This window comes from Cynocephalus volans, chromosome 3 (genome assembly GCF_027409185.1).
Source record: "Cynocephalus volans isolate mCynVol1 chromosome 3, mCynVol1.pri, whole genome shotgun sequence".
Taxonomy (NCBI): domain Eukaryota; kingdom Metazoa; phylum Chordata; class Mammalia; order Dermoptera; family Cynocephalidae; genus Cynocephalus; species Cynocephalus volans.
In genome coordinates, this window is record NC_084462.1 from 100,234,315 (window position 1) to 100,255,360 (window position 21,046).

Sequence of the window (21,046 nt, forward strand, 5' to 3'; positions counted from 1 at the left end):
GTGTAATAATTTAAGAGCATATTTCAAACAGTTTTCCTTTCCAGTATGCCCTTGAAATATTTAAGAAACCAACCAACAATTTCTAATACAAAACATAAATTTAGTGTTATAAATTACTCAATTATATTAGATGACAACAGAAATACTTTAATTAAAAAAAAAATCAGAGCTCTTTTAAAGATTCTGTTTGTTTCAGAACAAGAGGTTGAAAACTATTTATAATAAATTAAGTTGAAGTGAAAATATCCCCTGGACCCTATACTGTTGATTTAATATCCAAGATTTTCTTTTTAAAATATAAAAGCCCCCTTAAAATGTGACAGTTATACATTATATAGATATATGGAGATACATAAATACCTTACTTGATACTTGATACATGCCTTTTTTCATTTTTGAAATGGCTAACCTAATACCAGTGAGGCAAAATACAACTATATCATAATTCAATCTTACTTTTTCAATTCACTAATGAATATTGGTTTGAGAACTTTCACATATACATGGACATATATATTTAAACAAGATATGCACTTATAAGTTTCAAGGAGCCATCTGAGATTTCATAACCACATCTTATATAATATGTGCACATATACACACGTCACCATATTCTTTAGATCTACAAACCAAAGCATTTGAAAAGTCATTCAAAAATATACTACAAGTTTTAAATAACAGACTTAAAATATTTTGGGATGTGATAGAGAAAATTAATTTAATAATCTAATTTATTCATAATTATTATTATAAGTAACAGGTACTATGATACCCTCTAGTGGGGCAGGAAGGTCATACCTCTGGTAATAACTTTCAATTGCTTCTGAAGTATGATGTTTGGCATGTGTTCTTTTAATATGTTTCTGAAACAAAACAAAACAAAAATCTTTAAGTCATGTCACACATCAGGTTCAAGAACAAGAATGACATATTTCTTGATCCCAGTGACTAGCATACAGGGCAAACTGAATAATAGCTTGGGGATTTTGGTGGTAGTAGGACTTTTCTCCCTTCTACTCTATGAATCTATGCATTTAATCTCTATTGCTTGGCTGGAATGTCTTCAGACTGTACCACAAGGTACAGTATATATGTAAAAGCCAACAGGGTCATGGTAATTGAATCTAAATAAGTTTGCTTAGGGCTGCAGAGGGCAAAGAAAAATTTGTTCCCTCATTCAACCTTTGTATTAATTTTCCCTCAATTCAATTCCATCTAAGTCCTCTGCACTCTAGTTTTACAATCCAATTGCCATTTTTAACCAGGACGAACATTGCTTAAAAACAACTTATTTGAAAACTACAAAAAGTAATTCCATAGAGACTTGCCACTTGACTGACACCTGTCATCTCATGATAAATGACTCCATTTTCTGCCTCTCTTGCCTTCTGCCACTCCAGCAATGGTCATTTATCATCATCTCTGTCAGCAATGGAAAGCGGCACTGACAGTGCAAGTCAGCAAACATTTAGCACATGGAACCACGCAACACAGGGAAATTATTATTGTCAGAATAATAATGGTTTAGCATAATTTATTACAGGTCCACCAAATAAGCAAAGGCTAGATGTTATTAGACAGATGGATGGGTAGGCTTGGCAGGCCTCCACTGAGACGCAGGCGGTGCTTGATGTGGAAAGGAGAACATCCTCCAACCCAATCAGAGAGCTGGCAGTTCAATTACAAAGAAATAAAGGGACATTCATCATTCAATTAGGCACCTGTCAACCCTCACAAAGGAGAAAACTTCTAACCTGGTACTCCTGGGAGAAGATGCTCAGCAGAGTGGCCTGCGATTGACTGGAACAAATAAAAGAAGGACAAAGTTAATTACTGGAGTGCACAGCAAAGAAACAAAAGAGAAAGGAGCTTCAAAGGTAGGCCTGCTGCCCTGTAATCTAACAGAACATGAAAACAAGTGTGGAAAAGTTGTTCCAGATGAACACCTCAAACAAAGGCTTCCTGCTGCTAGGTCAAGGAGACAGAAAAAGGGAAAGGGGAAAATATGGGCAGTCTCAAAGCAACTATCATATTATTTGGATTTTTTAAAATGTTAGAATGACTGTAAATTATATCTGTAGCATAAAATTTTGCTAAAAGGGACAAGAAAGCAAGGTTTATTCCCCTTAATAAATGACAGCTGATGTCATAAACAGTAGAGAACATGCTGTTCATTCATTGACAATATTGTGAAATTTATTTTGTCAGCAGACAGGTATGCTCTTCTGTAGTTATCTCAGATTCAGGGGAAAAAACTTTGGTCTTTAATAAGAAGTAGCATTAAGAAGAGGCCACTGGAACTTTCCCACTGATATTGGTGTGCTTTGAAAATAGAAGCTTTCAGAGCAGGAAGTAGAGGTCCTTGGAGTGTGTTGTTCCAAAAGCCTGCTGTAAGCCTTACTCATCTAAGACTCTACACAATGTCAAACACCTGGCAAAGAAGTGACATGGAAAATGTTCTTCCCAACTAGGAATTTACCTCTTGCTATTGTTAACATTTAGAAATGGAACAGAATTTTCCTCTCTCTAAAGCAATCAGCAGCCCACTGCTACTCTTTTTGGTTGCTTCCATACATATATCTAACTTATATCTTGAAAACGATTATTTCTGATATATTTTCTTACTAAATGCTGTCTGAACAGATTACACTTCAAATAATTTGACTTTTATAGTATGCCAAAGCACTGTGAATAATTAAATTTTTTCTGTTTATGAATGAAATCTCTTAAGCTCATCACAGCTAATTTGGAGAGTGTGAAATAAAAAAGACACCATATTTGTTCACTCTCTCTCATAGTGTGGTCATCTTCTGAATACCATTATAGATTTGGCTTCTAGCCCTTTCCACTCTTACCAAATTATAAGAGTAGGTTAAAAAATATATACCATATACGTTCACCAAGGAAAACTGACATGTTAAAGGACTATCAAGAACTCAAAAGTACTGAGAAATGATTGAAAACAATTATAAATTCATTACAGTCGAATTTTTTCAATTTCCCTTTAAAAGTGGAAACCACCTTTGAAAGAGCCAATTTATATATAAAACCCTTCTATTATGCTTGGCTTGCCTGAGCTTAACATGCAAATCACATACCCTGATAGGGTTGCTGACAATAATCTTTTGGAAAAAAAGGGAAAAATAAAGTCCAAATATTTGTAAACTACTTAATAAATTAACATGTTAGATATTTATATACAATAAATAGACCTCTCTTCACTGTACAGCAAAATACACTTATATTATTAACCATTTAATGGGCCACAAAATGTCAGTCTGTTTTTCCAAAAAAAAAAAAACAACATGAAAATGAATGTGTCTGGAATGGGCAGGTCAGGGACCAATGTCTAATGAGGAGTAAACTAAATTGTAAATAAAACAAAATGTGGTTGTAGATGTCCAGAATGGGAAGACTAAGAGACAGCTGGAGAAATAAGTTCAATAAATAGTTTAAAGTGAGAAGATGGTCTGGAGTTGACAGTACTGTATATGAGATAATGTCTTTAGCCAGAAGAAATGTCTTCAAACTGCTTAGAAATCAAGTCAGCTAAAACCATGGGCAGAGCCCATGGAACAACCTAGTTTCTCTGTAGCCAAGACAGTTAGAGAGAAGATTCTAGCTTACATTAGGAGTAAAAACTGGCTAGAACTAAAAAGAGAAAACTACTTACCCACATAGCAACAATAGAAAAAAAGACCTGTGTCCAAAATGCTTTGATTTTAGTTGACTAATCAAAGCTGTAGACAATTTAGTGACATTTGCTAGCCAACTATTTGTTCCTGTGTGTGCTAATCTTATAGAACAGTGTTCTGAATAAGCGTCACACCATGAAAAGTAAGAAAGTAGTTTTACTACTTTGATTAGAACATTGACTTCAGTGTCTATTATTTGTACTTTCTTCCCTTGTGTTAACGCTGAGAAGGGATACCAGAGGGAAATGCTGGCAGGTGGGGAAGGGAGCAGAAACGTATGACCTCAAGGCAACAGCTCTGAAGAACTCACCGTTACCCTCCTTCCATTCCACCCTCCCCCAGTGTTTGATTTGTTTTGGCTAAGGACAGCAGAAGTTATGATATAAATTCAACATTCACCAGATTTCTAGCTAAAGAGGAGAGGAGAAAAAGACTCTATACCTGAAGGGTCTATCGTGAACATTATAATCAGTCAACAATATTCAGTGTGCGTCTGTGATGTTCTGAGGTAATGGGTATGGTGATATATGTCATCAGGATCAAAAAATTAAATAAGCTGGGCAGGAGTTGAGTTGGAGGAAACTTTCAACGTGCATACTTAAAAAATGCAAAAGTTAGAATACTACAAGTACTCACATATTTTTTAGGGAACTAGTGATATAAATCATACCCCGAATCTTCACATATTTCAAGACTGCATTGGCTTTGGTGCACAGATGCATCACTAAGCATATATGGTATTTTAAATTTACATATTAAAAATGCAGTCATTTTATTTGTACCAAATACTCAAGATATATTATTAAAACCTGTCATCAAAAAACAGTTTTCTTGGTATTTTTTCCCGTGCTACTCTCCCAGATCAAGTTCCTCACCCTGCAGCTGTCTGAGCAAAGGAGAGCATTCGAGGGGACCCCTAGAATGGCTAACTCTTCCTAAGTCTGGAACAACAGCAGCCATGCTACAGCAATGTGGAAACATGCCTGAGACAAGCTCATACACTGAGGATGGCAGGACAGAGGACGGAAAGAGCTCACACCCTTGAGGACACTGTGGAACTGTTCAAGTGACCTTAGAATTGAACTGAACAGCCTCCAAATTTCTGATTTTTTGTAATCATATGTTTTTTTAAAAAACCTCAAAGAAACAATGCAACGAAACTCTGCTCAGGTTTCTGTGTTCCTGGTAAGGATGAGATGTGAAGGAGGGAGGGCTTTGAGACAGGATGTTTCATAATGATGGCACATGTACAGGATGGAAAACTTGAAAGGGACTGCCCATTTCCACAATCTCTAGTTCTCGTCTTAGCTGGCAGCTATATTTGGCTTCCCTAAAATCGTTCCTCTGTCACTGTGTCACTAAACTGATGTTCCTAGAGATCATAAATTGGTGTGTGATTTTTCTGTGTGGATTTTAAATATTGGTGGGGTACTACTTACCCTCCTTTCACATTACATTCAACATATTTCAAATGCCAGGTATACAAATAGGCCATAAACCAATTCCCCATACAATGTTTAACTCAACATGCCCCCAAACCCGCCCAGCTAAGATACTCAGTAACTGAAGGATATTAGAGAGAATAAACATCCCAGTGTTGGGTGAGTACAGCACAGACTAAGAGCAGAGCTTAGAACAGACTTCATTGCAACACAACACTCATACAAGGGTGAGGTCCATGTTCCTAGATGCAGACCTAAAGCGAGTAGAATCTTAAGAAGGCAGAAGACACCACACATTCTATGTTCTTCCTCTTCTCAAATGCCCAACCCCTGAAAAAGACCATCAAGAAGTATATACCTTTAACTTTAAAGCATCTTTAGCAATAGAATCTGAGAAGCTTAAATGTGTACATTCTACTAGGCTCAAAACTCTGTAAGCAAAATAAATATTATTTCTGGAGTTCGAGAAGCAGCAAACCAATTAAAGATAAAGCAGACTATTCCTACAAAGCTTTAGGCTTGGAGACCTCACAATTGCAAGGCAAACCTCTCTAAATCTGTGAAAGACAGTGGAACACTGGCTCTGTGTAGTAATAATTCAGAGAGCTGATCGAGGAATGTTTTCCATAAAAGCAATGCAGATACCCTTCCTTGCCCCAAACACACAGTTACATCAAATCTGAAATGTAGTATTTTTTTTCTTACTTCTAAAATCAAAATGGAATTTGACAAGACAGCAAGACTTGATTCAATACAACTAACTACTTATCTTCTAGTAACACGGAATGCAAAATGAAAAATAATCTGGAGAAAGATGACTGATACTCTGGGGAATTACTAGGAGGAAAAAAAGGGAAAATCTTTAAACTCAACTCAAGAACTTGAGAAAAATATATCCATCCACCCCCCATGTCTTATCTTCCCAATTTCCTACTTCATATCAAAAATGCAGACATTTTATGTCTAATCATAGAAAATATCCCCTAAATGACTATATAAATGGCAACATTAAGCTTAGTAGTAATCAACTACTAAAAAGTCCTTAAAAACACTGTCTCTCTCTCTCTCTCTATATATATATATAATGTATATAAAGTGTGAACTATATATATAATGTATATAAAGTATTGTCCAGGTTTCTAATTTTGTTGATAAGTTGAAGGTACACCCGAAATAGCTCTGTACTTACTTTGCACTTGACACTAAAGACTAAAAGACTAAAAGACTAAAAAACTAAAAGACTAAAAGACACTAAACACGTGAAGACTAAAATGAGGTTATCTTTCTCCAGAGAGGGTTCTGATTTGATGGTGGGGGCACCAGGAGTCTAGGATCACCTTAGTGCAATTTGAGGTATTAATTTTGGGCGCCAATCAGATAAATTTGAAATTGTCATGTCAAGCTCTTTTAATTTCAGTTCACATTTACTCTTAGGGTAGAGCCCTTTAGGGTCCTATCCCAAAGCCTCAGACATTAATAAGAGCTCCCACCTTTGGGGGGCCCTAATCTCTAAACTTTGTTCTCTAGCCCTATAAAGCTGTCAGAAGCTCTTCTTAGGACTTGATTGGACTACATCTGATAAAAAGGTAATTAAATTAGAATTCAACCATTAAAAAGGTAGTCCCTCAAAAACCATATTTAAGTAAGTAACTCATGGATTAAAGAAATCACAATGGAGAGAACAAAAATGCATAAAATTGGACAATGACAGTGGTACATATTAAAACTTGTGGGAAATTTATACCATTAATTGGGCATTATGAAGAAGAAAGAAATTGATTTTATTATAGGAGGTTTTAGCAAACCGTAGATCCTAGCAAACAAAATAGGAAAAGAAATAAGAAAAACAAGGAAGAAAACAGCAAATTCTCCTTCTTTGCTGATGAAGTGGCTTTCTACATAAAAATAACAAGAGAATCTACAAGAAAACTATAAAACTAATAAGTGATCACAGAAAGGTAACTGGATACAAGATTAATAAAAAAAGAATTCTTCTAAATCAGTAATATTCAACTAGAAAATGGAATAGAAAAACAGATCTCATTCGCAATAATAAAAACAACAATGTACTTAAAAATATATAAAACTTCTGAAGCAAGTTACTAAAGCATTACTGAAGAGCTTTAAAAAGTTCCTGACTAAATGCAGATATGAGATATTTTTATAAAGAAAGTATCATGGGTAGAAAGACAGTATAAATAAAATTGTCAATTTTCCACATATAAATCTACAATTTTAATGAAAACCCAACCAAATTCACAACAGAGTCTTTCTGGTAGAATATGATCAATTTACATTAGAATCCAAGAAGAACACACACTCAGGAATAGTTAACAAATTCTGAAAAGCACGGACAAAGTGGGAAACTTACTGTACTAGATATCAACATGGATAAATTTCAAAAACACAGTATTATGAAACAAACAAACAAACAAACAAACAAACAAATGTTACAGAATTATATCCACATTTGATACCATTTATGTAAAGTATAAAACAGCAAAATATAATCACCTATAATTCATGGACATATTTGTAATAAGAGAAATACATGAGACTGATAAACACTGAACTCAAAACAATGGTTATCTCAGGTGAAGAAGAGCAAAGAAATGAGGTAGAAGTACATTTCACCATATTTATAATATTTTATTGTTGAAAAAAGTAAAAATCTGAAGAGAAAAGGGAATGTAGGACAATTAGAATATTTCATTTCTGTAAAAATAAAACGCTTCTGAAGCAAATATAAACAGAGACAGACTCAAAGGGTTTTTTATATTTCTCTGTTCTTTTATATTCTGTGATATATTTCATAATAAAATTAAATAGGCAAAAAGAAAAGAAAGAATTGTAAAGGAGTTGGATAAATTGATCTTTAAGATTCTGTTCATGTCTAAGTCCCACCCTATTCTAAGTGTTCTAATTCAATTAAAATCTTAAGTACTGATACTTCTTTTCTTTCTAATTAAAATTGGGTATTAACTTTTTAGAACAAGCCATAACACAAATCAGGTAAAGAACATGAAGCCTGGATGACAGACACTTAATTTTACTGGCAAGACCAGATTTCCAGTCATTTTTCTCTAAAGTAATCCCAGTAATTTCAACACATTATACAAATAATAGATTTGTAAGAAATGTTCATCAGTCAACTTTTTAAATGAGGTCTCTTCAACCTTCTCTTTCACCCTAAGTGCTCACCTGAGTGACAGCATACCCTTTGTTTAACAACTCCTTCCATAACTCCCCAGCGTATACATAACTACATAGAGAGGGAGGTCTCCAGCTTCCACCTCTACCCAGTCCCAATTTCAATTTATAGGTACTTATGGGGACAATTTCACCTATTTGGCCATAGGTATCTTCAGATCAAATGTACCACCACCCTCCCATCTGACAAGTGTGTTTTCATACCCAACCTCCTTTAAATCAATTATTTCCATAAATGCAGAGGCCTGAGCTAGAAATCACTGGGTCATTCCTGATTCTTCCCTTTCCCTCACACCTGAAACATCTAACCAGTCACCAAGGCTTGTTGATTCTGCCATTGAAAGTTTTTTCAAATTTGTCCCTACTCCTCTACACTACTAAATAGCTTCCTGATTCACTTCCTTCTCTTCCTATCTCTATATCTTTTAATAAAACCTCCAATTTACATCTGATTATGCTACACTCTTGACTTGAAAATCCCTAGGAAGTGTTAGCTGGCAACACGCTGAATTGTGTGATGAACTGCCACAAATTCCAAATTGATAAAAGTCAGAATTTGTGGGGCTTTATCATATATTGGGTATAATTGTAGATTTTATGGGGAAATAATTTTGTGCCTTCAAAAAGTATTGTTTTTATAATTCCTAGTCATATAATCGTTTTGTAAAGAGACATATCCTCTTCTCATATAATGTAATAAGTGAGAAAATGGATTGCTTTACAGCCACCTTTGTTGGAATAGTCTATTCTATAGAAGAAAGGAACTCATATTCTAAATCATAAATATTCTAGTTATGTGAAATGATATTTACAGTAGAATGCATGCAAAAAAAATACTAAGAAAATCAATCTATACTATCTCTTCCTTTCTTATTCAGTAAAAGTAAACAGGAAGAAAAAAAAATTTTAAATAGGCAAGAGACTTTAACAGACATTTCTCCAAAGAAAGCATACAAATTGCTCATCAGCATATGAGAAGATACTCCATTGATGATTAAGGAAAGGCCAAACCAAAACCACAATGAGATACTACTTCATATACACTAGGATGGCTAGAATAAAAAAGACAGACATTAATAAGTCTTGACAAGGATGCAGAGAAATTGGAGCCCTCATACATTGCTAGTGGTGCTGCAAAATGGTACAAATGCTTAGGAAAACAGCTTGTTAGTTTCTCAAAATATTAAACACAGAGTTACCACATGACCCAGCAATTCCACTCCTAGACATATACCCAAGAGAAATGAAAACGTGTTCACATGAAAGTCCGTACACAAATATTCATAGCAACATTACACATAACGGCCAAACATCAGTAACAATACAGATGCACATCAATTGGTGAATGGACAAATAAAATGTGGTATATCTATACAACGAAACATTCATTAATACAAAGGAAAGAAGTACTGACTTATGCTGTGACACAGACAAACCTTGAAAACATTATACAAGTGGAAAAATCCAATTATATACATACTGTATGATCCCACATATATGAAATGTCCAGAATAGGAAAACCCTTAGAAAGTAAATTAGTGCTTGCCAGGGACAAGGGAAGGGAAGGATGGGCAGTGACTGCTAGTGGATATGCGATTTCTTACGGGGATGAGGAAAATGTTCTGAAATTAGACAATAGTAATGGATACACAACTTTGCGAATATACTTAAAACCACTGAAAAGGGTGAAATTTAAGGTATTTTAATATCTCAATAAAATTTCACCACTTTAAAAGGGTGAAATTTATGGTATTTTAATATCTCAATAAATCTTAAAAAATGAATGGAAGATAAAAATTATGAACTTTCTGCCTCTGTGATGTTCCATTTTCCCCACTATAAATGCAAAATTTTAAATGTGACCTCACATCATTGAAAGTGACTATTTTTCCAGGTTCTATGTCATTTCCCCTGATTTAGGAACATTTTCAGTCCTTCAGAATACTTTATTCTTGAGGTGCTTAAAATCTAACTGGGAAAATCACTTAATATTTCTAGGTCTCAGTTTCACCATCTGTAAATAGATGCCTGAATTCTTTAGAATCTATTTTCATCCTGAAATGATTTTTATCAGTTCTACAACCGCAAGTTAGATTTGTTAAATTTCTCTCTGCTATAGCCCTAAAAGTTTTAAGTACAGTTTATCAGAAAACTGTGTCTTGGTCCTAATAATAATGACTTGCAATCATATTGACACTAGACATTTCTGTGGGGGTCTAACCCAGCAGTCCTATTCTAGGTCAACAGCTAGAGTGATTAAACCGTTTATCACGACCTCTAGGCATTTAATGTAATTAACCACAGGGTGAGAGGATGGAGGAAAATAATTAACTCCTTTCATTTACCACTGATTATAAGTTACCACTTCCCCCAACAGAGGTTAAATAGTCACCTCATGGGTCTAACACCACAACTATTTCACTGCTGAAATCCCAGTTCTCCCCCGAAACACCTTATTTTTATGATACAAGATTGAACCCGGATATTTATTAAAAGTACCACCAGACCCTTACCTGAAAAGTTGTCTTTATATATATATATTATATCCATATACTGAAAATAAAATATTCAACCTCACAAATCCAATTCTTCAAAGATTGAGTTTCTTTTAGGAGAAGGTCTCTGGCTTGAACTAGGTTATCTCAGGAAAAAAGACAAGTAGGTTATGAGGACCTATAAGACCCCCCACCTCTTTATAGCAACTTCAAATTGAATTATTTGCTTGGCTGTCAAGATTTTTATCACGGTGGCCTGATGTTTAGGAAAACAGAGGTGATCGTATTCTTAAAATGAATTTGGTTTTAAAAGGGTACTTGCCAAAGGGCTCAAAATATAAAATTAAAAAAGAAAATTAGAGAACAATGATACAGATTTTTATTAAAGCGACAAAATCATTTTCTAACAAGCAATGTTCAGCATAATTTTGTAGGCAATTTATATTATTACTATGAATGAGAAAACTGTTAACCACTAACCAATAATCATTATCTTTCTACTTCATTATATCCTTTTGCCTTTTCTTCTGCAAAAGCCTGAGACCTAAAAATTCCACCAAGTAACACTGTTAGTATTTCCTCAGTAAAAAAAAAAAAAAAAAAAAATACCAAAAGGATGATCGATTCTGACCCACTTCACTCGGTTTTCTTAAACCAGCTGCTTATCAACATCAAATGAATTAATTTCACTTTCTCAAGCCTTTATCTTTAAAAAAATTTTTACTAAACATCATACTATGGCCAAACACTTTAGTTCCCTACTGCTGTTGTAACAAATTACCACCAACCTGGTGGCTTAAAACAAAAGAAATTTATTTTCTCACAGTTCTGGATGCCAGGAGTCGAAAATCATTATCACTGAGCTAAAATCAATGTGTCAACAGAGCTGTGCTCTCTCCAGAGGCTTGAGAGGAGAATCCATTCTTTGTCTCTTTCAGCTTCATGTGGCTGTCAGCATTCCTTAGTTTGTGGCTCTGCTGCTGTGGTTTGACTGTCCCGAGAGTCAAGCTCAGGTTGGAACTTAACCCTCAATATGGTGGTGGAAGGTGGGGCCTTTGGGAAGTGATTGGATCCCAAGGACTGTGCCCTCATGAATGGATTGATCTATTCACGGAGTAAAGAAAGGGTTGATTGTTCTGCTCCATCTTCACACCACCTTTTAAGAGTATGTGGGAAAAACTCCCTCTATCTCCCTCTTCTCAGGATACATGTGATCCCATTTAGGGACCATCGTGATAATCCGCAATAATTACCCTAGCAAGATCCTTAAACTAATCACATCTGCAAAGACCCCAAGTGTACGCAAGGCAACACTTACAGGTTCCATACCTTAGGACTTAGTTATCTGTAAGGTGGCCATTGTTCAGCCTAACACCATCCACCCTCTGGCCCCAAATATTCATATCTGTCCCACATGCAAAATACACTCACCCCATCCCAAGATCCGCAAAAGTCTCAACCCATTACAGCATTAACTCAAGTCCAAAATCTCACCTAAATAGCATCATCTCGAAAGCCCCAAGTTTTATCCTCTAAATCAGGTATGAGTGAGATTCTGGGTATTATCAATCATGCGGCACTCCTAGATATTCACGACATAAAACCCTATACACGAATGTTTATAGCAGCTTTACCTGTGTTGAAAAAGACACGAACATCCTTCACCTGGGAAATGGATAAACTGTGGTATACCACAAAAAGAACTACTACTCTGCAATAATGCAAGCAACAAAATGGATAAACTCCAAATGAGTTTTAGTAAGTAAAAGAAGCCAAACTCAAAAGGCTATATACTACATGATTCCATTTTTATGGCATTTTGGAAAAGAAAAAATGTAACAACAGAAAGGACATCAGTGATTCTTAGATGCTGGTGCTAGAGGAAGAAATTGACCACAAAAGAGCAAAGAGAAATTTTAGGAGGTAACAGATGTGTTCAACATCTTGACCGTGGTGGTTACAAAATTGTAGGTAATTATCGAAACTCGCAGAACTGTACAGGAAAAGGATGAATTTAACAGCATGTAAATCAATAATAAATTTAATAGAAATTGGAAAAAAATTTCCAATTTTCCACACTTTTACTTTTAGCCAGTGTTCCGTGAACACATGCTGGCCTGGTACCCAAAAAATTTTTATATATTATACATTAAACATTTAACATTTTATACATATAATTATTATTTTGGTGGCTGGCCAGTACAGGGATTGAACCCTGGACCTTGGTGTTATCAGCACCACTTTCTAACCGACTTAGCTAACCATCCAGCCCCTAATAAATATAATTTTAACATATATATCTATTATAAGTTAATACATATCTAAATATATATATATATATCCTGATGACAATAACAGAGAAGAATATGCCTAATAGAAAATATACAATCTATAGAAACATTTACACTATTTTTTGCAGAGTTCATCTTGAATAAATCTACAAATTATGATCTGATCCAAAAATGCCTAAATTTGACAAAAAGGGTAAGAAAATAATGCAGTAATTAAATATAAAAGTTGAGAAAAAAATTTTTAAACCAATGACATTTCTACAAGAGAATGAAAAGGGACTCTAGTCACCTGGTCCAGTGATCCTGAAATCACCTTGAAGGATTAATGTGTTATAGACTGAATGATGTTTATGTCCCTTCAAAATTCATATGTTGAAACCCCACCCCAATGTGATGGTATTAGAGATGGGGCCCTCGGGAAGTAATTAGGGTTATATGTGGTCATGAGATTGGGGCCCTCCTGGTGGGTTTAGTGGCATTTTAAGAAAAAAAGAGAGGAGATCTACCTGCACTCACTGAAGAAAGGCCACATGAGGACACAGAGAGAAGGCAGTCATCTGCAAACCAGGAAGAAGGCTCTCACCAGAACCCAATCGGGTTGGCACCCTAATCTCACACTTCCAGCTTCCAGAACTTGTCAGAAAATAAGTTTCTGTTGTTTAAGCCACCCAGCTTATGGTATTTTGTTATGGCAGCCTGAACACACTAAGACACAGGGCACCCTTACATAACAGGCCACAGTCTAAGACATCATAATCACTCACTCCTCCAATATTCCCAGCTACTTAATTAATTCTTCAATTTCTAGAGGTGGGCCAGACCATCCTTTGAGTTTAACTCTGATTCTTTTTCTTGGGATATAGATTCTTCCGCAGAAAAACTTCCACAGAAAACCAAATTTGTGGCTACATCAGCTTAGTTACATATGTTGAGTTTTATGGCACAATCTAATTTTACTCCGTGGTGTGTAACTGTTTTTCTCTGAATTGCAAATACTTTCTAGCTTTGCTTACACTGAGTAGACCTCTCTTTTCATGGAATCCTTACTCTATGAAATCCTGTTAGAAAACCAGTCATTCTGCCAACTCTGTGTCTCTGTAAGAGAATGAACATCTAGAGGCTACGTTTAATTCTGTGACCTCAATAATCCTACTAGTCTCTAACACACACAATTACTTTCTAACCTTTTCATAGAGTAAAGAAATTTAGAATACTGTTTAAAACCATATAAATATTTCCTTATTCTTTTTATGTGCAAAAATATGTTCTGCCCTCCTAATCTTTCTTAATTTAAAAGGTTACAGAGACCGTATATAAAACCAGTAGAAATAATTGGCCAGATTCACTTTATAATTGCTATAATTTATAAAAATTGCAGATAGAACTACCATCTTTACCGCTTTCTTCACACGTAAGTTTTTAGTTGTATTAATATAATGGTATTAATCTCATACTCTTTCCCTGTTTTCTATCCCCTACTCAATTATGAAGCCAATGCTTTTCATCTAAGAATTTAACAAGGAAATGCAGGAATTAGCATAGAAATACCTTCCCAAATATGTAATTCCTTTAAATAGCTGCAGTAGTGTTCTGCCGAGGTCAAGTAAACTATTTGAAGCCTCAATAGATGCCATGTTTTCCCTACCACATTTAGTTTGAAAAAACTGTAGATTTTCAATCTTCTCATCATAATATGGACTATAATTATTCTACAACCACCCACTTTAGTAATAAAGGCTGGCAATGTTAAAACAACAAGTGGAATACCTTAAAATGCATTACGCTCTTTTATAAAACATAAAATTTTAAATCCTACCACAAGCCTTTTATTCTTGATTCACAATCAAATCCTTTTGGCAGTTAATCTCAGCACTTACTGTCATTCACTTCAATAAAACCGATCTTAGATGGTTGTAAATGCCTTCCCTACTTCTCTACGTGTCTTAAGAGAAACCAGAGGAGGAGCCGAGATGGAGTTCAGTCACTAAGTTATGCACAGTACAATTAGGCTGTATTATATACTAACTTCTGCTAGAACATCCTATTTGTACCTTTTTCCCATTTCTGTTGAACTCTGAAAGAGTAGGCACTCAATAAATGCCTACTGTCATGGTGATCATGATAATGAAGATAGTAACACTGACCAAGCACTTACTAGGAACTGGGTACTATTTCACTTAATCATCATCACTATAATAATAAAAGTAATGTTACTATTTAAGAAATTGGGGGGGGGGGTGGAATATCAAATTAACGCAGCCAGGATGTGAACATAGGCAGTTTGGCCTTAGACTCTAGGTTCTTAATCAGCAACTCCAAATGATAAGACAAAATTACTTTCAAGAACCAGTATGACAATGTATTACAAGCTTCTTAGTGGCAAACAACTTAATCTACTCAGTCTAGTTTCAACAAAAAAGAGAACTTTAAAGATTTTTAGACAGCGCAGGGAATCTCCTGCAGAACCAATAAATAGAGTTCAGAGGCCTCAAAACCAAAAACAGTGTCCAAAGCACAGCACAGGAGTGCTCCCATCAGGCAGTAAGTACAGCAATCTCCAGAATCCTGTCCAGAGTGATGAGGGCTCCCATGGGGGCCTCCAACAACTGGCCACCCACATTGCAACACTTGTCGAAAGAATGGATCCTGCACACAAAGGCATTTTCACCATTAAAGTTCACCATTCACTATTCAAGTTCAACTTGGCAGAGCTGAGTTCAACATCCAAGAAAGTTAACATGGAAATATTGGCTGTAAATGAATACATTTTTAAGCTACAATACGAAGTGAAAAAAAAAACATATAAATTTATATTTAAACTATGTTTATAATTATAGTTTTAAGTAAGCCTATGCTCAAAGTCTAGAATAGAAGACAGAATTGCAAAAGATGTAAGGGTTTGGGGTTACAGGTAATTTCTTCATTTTTTTTTTTTCTGGTTTTACTGTTATTTATATAAAAAATAAAAATTCTAAAGGGAAAAATATACATTTTCCTTGACATGTATAAGAGATCCTAAAGATATGACTGGGTTTCATGCATGTTCCCAAAATAACACCACCCAACCAAAAATCAAAATTTACATCCTGCAGAAGCCCCCATTCTACATAACTGCAGCTTACACTGTATTAGACTGTGTTAGTTTCTCCCCAAATTTGGATGTATCCAGCACAGCGGCAGCTCCAAAAAATTGTCTCAATATTTAGAAAAGCCTAGTTTTGATATAAGAAGCTTAAATTCTCTTCTCAGCATCCAAGTGACCTCCTGAGGCTCACACTCCCTCCCCAGATCTGGCTTCCCTGATAAAAACACTGAAGTCATTCAAGACAGGACCCATCTGGGGAAGTGCTCGCTGCACCTGACTAGAGGCACCAGGCTCTCCCTGGTTCCCAGTGGAGCTTCTTGACCTCACCCTGGGGTCTGCCCACGACTTCCAGACCAACCCCAATCTCAGGGAGGAAGGATGGGAGTATCTCTGGCCAAATACTCTGGAGCTGAGGTTAAGTCCCACTTGCTGTTACACTGGCTCCTCATATTTCCTCAAGTCTAGGCCTGTAGGCCCCAAAGGTCCAAGATGCTTCCCAGCTTTTTTGTGTAACGGGGATCTTGTCTTTAGAAACCTATCTACTATTACAATTACTCAAGAATTTGCTCTTGCTGGGAATCTGTCCCCAGGCCAAGGCCAGAGCTCCCCACAACTGCTATGAACACTGCCTCTCTCTACTCCATACTAGCCCACCTACCTACAAGACACCTGCTTTGGTCTCCTTCCAACCTTTCCCATGCCAGTTAGAGAATAGAGAGGGAGGTCTGCAGGCAGGTCCATCGTCCCCACCCTTCCCTCAAGCCTGCTCCATTCTACTGAGGAAAACTGGGTCACGCCCAGCTTTGCCCTACATGTGACGGTAAAGATGCCAGAAAATTTACTTTGAATATAAATCCTTTCCATTAGGGAACACATACTGAAATCTATTTTTAAGCATAAGCACAGTGAAAAAGATCAAAAGCAGGTGACACTTTGATGAAAGAAACAAACACCTTACTTTCAAAGGTTTTTATCTCCAAGTTTTCCACACATAAAATTCTTACCACTTATGGGTAGTCATCATTTCAATGAATTGTGTCAAATGAAAAGGGAAAAAGAAAGATACATTCACCATGAGGCTAATTTATGGGCTCACTAAATCCAGCAGACTGAAGGATTTCATTTAGTCTATCATGAGTTCTTAGAGCAAAGCAATTCTATTAAAAGCCCTCACGGGAAAAAAAAAAAAAAAACAAAGCTGAACTTGTTAGGTCAGCCAACAAAACCTTCCTCTAAATATTATAATTATATCAGATACTACCCTTCCCACAATTTTGAAGAGCTTATACACCATGGCATTTGCTCTTCTAAAGAGGAGAACAACAAAATTAATTTTTTAAATAATATTTTTTTTCAAAAATTAAAAGAACAAAATAGTTATAATACTTTAAAATGTCATTTTATTATATTCTTGTAACAATACTGGGTTATCAGTTGGAAAAGGCTGCTATTACTATTTGCAGACTAGAAAATGTAGGGTTAGGAAAAATTACCAAAACATACCAGAAGAAACTAGTTCCTAAAGGAGACAGTGTCTCAAATCTCAATCTTGCAGCTCCAAGTCCTTGAGACCCAGGTCCTCCCAGCTCACCTTTCTACCATGTCTAAGAAGCACCTTCATCCTCGTGGTTAAGAGTGGCATCTGCATTCCTGACGACGAGATGAAGGAAGAGTCTATATCATGCGGCCCATATTTTTCTGGACACACATTAATTTTCCTTTATTGATATTTCTCTTGTATTCTCTCACTGCTTCAATGTTATATTCAGTTGAAACACTGCAAAGGCAAATGTTCTCCTTCAGAATTGCTTTTAGAATAAAAATATGAAAGAAGATACCTGGGAATTTCCAAAATGATTACATTAAACCTGAACTGTACCAAAATTCTGACAATTACACAATCCCCCAGGATGAAAACCAGAGGAAATATAATATGTTGCTTCAAACCAAAACAAACAAAAAATTCAAACACACAAAAACTAAGAGATCCTGTGTTTTTAAAAATCTAAATTTTAGCATTCAAAAATGCACAAAGGAGGATCTTTTCATTAGCTGTTGAGGGGACTAGAACTGCTATTTCAAAGGCTCTCAGTAGAACTGCTTTGGTCTGAGAGTTCATGAAACCCTTCAGACTTATGGATTTAGTGAGGACATATAAATCTCATGTTGAATTTTAATTTATTTATTTTTTATTTTGTCAGTATACAATGTGATTGATTATCATGGCCAATTACCGAAACCTACCTCCCTCCTCCCCCCCCCCCCCCAACAATGTCCTTTCTGTTTGCTTGTCCTATCAACTTCAGGGAATTGTAATTGTTATGTCTTCAACCCTCTCCGCCCCCCGCCCCAGTTTTTTGTGTATTTATTTATTTTTAGCTCCCACAAATAAGTGAGAATATGTGGTATTTCTCTTTCTGTGCCTGACTTGTTTCACTTAGTATAGTTCTCTCTAGGTCCATCCATGTTGTTGCAAATGGCAGTATTTCATTCTTTTTTATAGCAGAGTTGTATTCCACTGTGAAGATATACCACATTTTCCATATCCACTCACCTGATGATGGACATTTGGGCTGGTTCCAACTCTTAGCTATTGTAAAGAGTACTGCAATAAACATTGGAGAACAGGTATACCTTCGACTTGATGATTTCCTTTCCTCTGGGTATATTCCCAGCAGTGGGATAGCTGGGTCATATGGTAGATCTATCTGCAATTGTTTGAGGAACCTCCATACCATTTCCCATAGAGGCTGCACCATTTTGCAGTTCCACCAACAATGTATGAGAGTTCCTTTTTCTCCACAACCTCACCAACATTTATCCTTCACAGTCTTTTGGATATTAGCCATCCTAACTGGGGTGAGATGGTATCTCAGTGCGATTTTGATTTGAATTTCCCGAGTGCTGAGTGATGTTGAGCATTTTTTCATGTGTCTGTTGGCCATTCGTATATTTTCCTTTGAGAAATGCCTATTTAGCTCTTTTGCCCATTTTTTAATTGGGTTGCTTGTTTTTTTCTTGTAAAGTTGTTTCAGTTCCTTGTATATTCTGGATATTAATCCTTTGTCGGATGTATATTTTGCAAATATTTTCTCCCACTCTGTTGGTTGTCTTTTAACTCTGTTAATTGTTTCTTTTGCTGTGCAGAAGCTTTTTAGTTTGATATAATCCCATTTGGTTATTTTTCCTTTGGTTGCCCATGCTTTTGGGGTCATATTCATGAAGTCTGTGTCCAGTCCTACTTCCCGAAGTGTTTCTCCTATGTTTTCTTTAAGAAGTTTTATTGTTTCGGGGTGTATATTTAATTATTTAATCCATTTTGAGTTGATTTTAGTATATGGTGAGAGGTATGGGTCTAGTTTCATTCTCCTGCATATCGATATCCAGTTATCCCAGCACCATTTGCTGAAGAGGCAGTCTCTTCCCTAGTGTATAGGCTTGGTGCCTTTGACAAAGATCAGATGGCTGTAGGTGTGTGGGTTGATTTCTGGATTCTCTATTCTATTCCATTGCTCAGTGTGTCTGTTTTTATGCCAGTACCATGCTGTTTTGGTTATTATAGCTTTGTAGTATAGTTTAAAGTCAGGTAGTGTTATGCCTCCAGCTTTACTGTTTTTGCTCAGCATTGCTTTGGCTATGCGTGGTCTTTTGTTATTCCATATAAATGTCTGGATAGTTTTTTCCATTTCCGAGAAAACTGTCATTGGAATTTTGATGGGGATTGCAGTGAATTTGTATATGACTTTGGGTAGTATGGACATTTTCACAATGTTGACTCTTCCAATCCAAGAGCATGGGATATCTTTCCATCTTCTTGTATCCTCTCTAATTCCTCTCAGCAGTGATTTGTAGTTCTCATTATAGAGATTTTTCACATCCTTGGTTAATTCAATTCCTAAGTGTTTTATTTTTTGGTGGCTATTGTAAATGGGCAAGCTTTTTTGATTTCTCTTACTGCATGTTCATTATTGTAGAATAGAAATAACTGATTTTCGTGTGTTGATTTTGTATCCTGCTACTTTGCTGAAATAATTTATCAACTCCAAGAGTCTTTTTGTAGAGGCTTTAGGCTGTTCGATATATAGGATCATGTCATCTGCAAAGAGGGACAGCTTGACTTCATCTTTTCCAATCTGGATGCCCTTTATTTCCTTCTCTTCTCTGATTGCTCTGGCTAGTACTTCCAACACTATGTTGAATAGGAGTGGTGAGAGTGGGCATCCTTGTCTAGTTCCTGTTCTTAAGGGAAAATCTTTCAGCTTTTCCCCATTCAGGATGATATTGGCAGTGGGTTTATAATATATGGCTTTAATTATGTTGAGATACTTTCGATCTATACCTAACTTACAGAGGGTCTTTGTCCTGAACGAATGTTGAATTTTATCAAATGCTTTTTCAGCATCTATAGAGATGATCATATGGTCCCTGTGTTTGATTTTATTAATATGGTGTATCACATTTATTGATTTGCGTATGTTGAACCAACCTTCCATCCCTGGGATGAATCCCACTTGACTGTGGTGTATAATTTTACTTATGTGTTGCTGTATTCTGTTAGCTAGTATTTTATTGAGGATTTTTGCATCTATATTCATCAAGGATATCGGACTGTAGTTTTCTTTTTTAGTTGTATCTTTACCTGGTTTTAGTATCAGAGTGATGTTTGCATCATAAAATGAGTTTGGGAGATTTGCTTCTGTTTCAATCTTTTGGAATAGTTTGTAAAGAATTGATGTCAATTCCTCTTTGAATGTTTGGTAAAATTCTGCTATGAATCCATCTGGTACTGGGCTTTTCATGAAACCCTTCAGACTTATGGATTTAGTGA

The 21,046-nt window shown here is 35.8% G+C and overlaps 1 protein-coding gene across 2 annotated transcripts in view; it reads right to left on the bottom strand.

The window, feature by feature from the left end:
* Positions 1-21,046, bottom strand: part of CDIN1 (CDAN1 interacting nuclease 1) — a 217,112-nt gene that overhangs the window by 164,485 nt on the left and 31,581 nt on the right. For both annotated transcript variants that reach the window (XM_063089350.1, XM_063089349.1), the window contains exons 2-3: positions 1,755-1,800; positions 799-863 (exon numbers count right to left, since the gene is read on the bottom strand). In XM_063089350.1, coding sequence (XP_062945420.1) covers positions 799-863; positions 1,755-1,800 — 111 coding nt within the window. The remainder of the gene's footprint in view (positions 1-798; positions 864-1,754; positions 1,801-21,046) is intronic.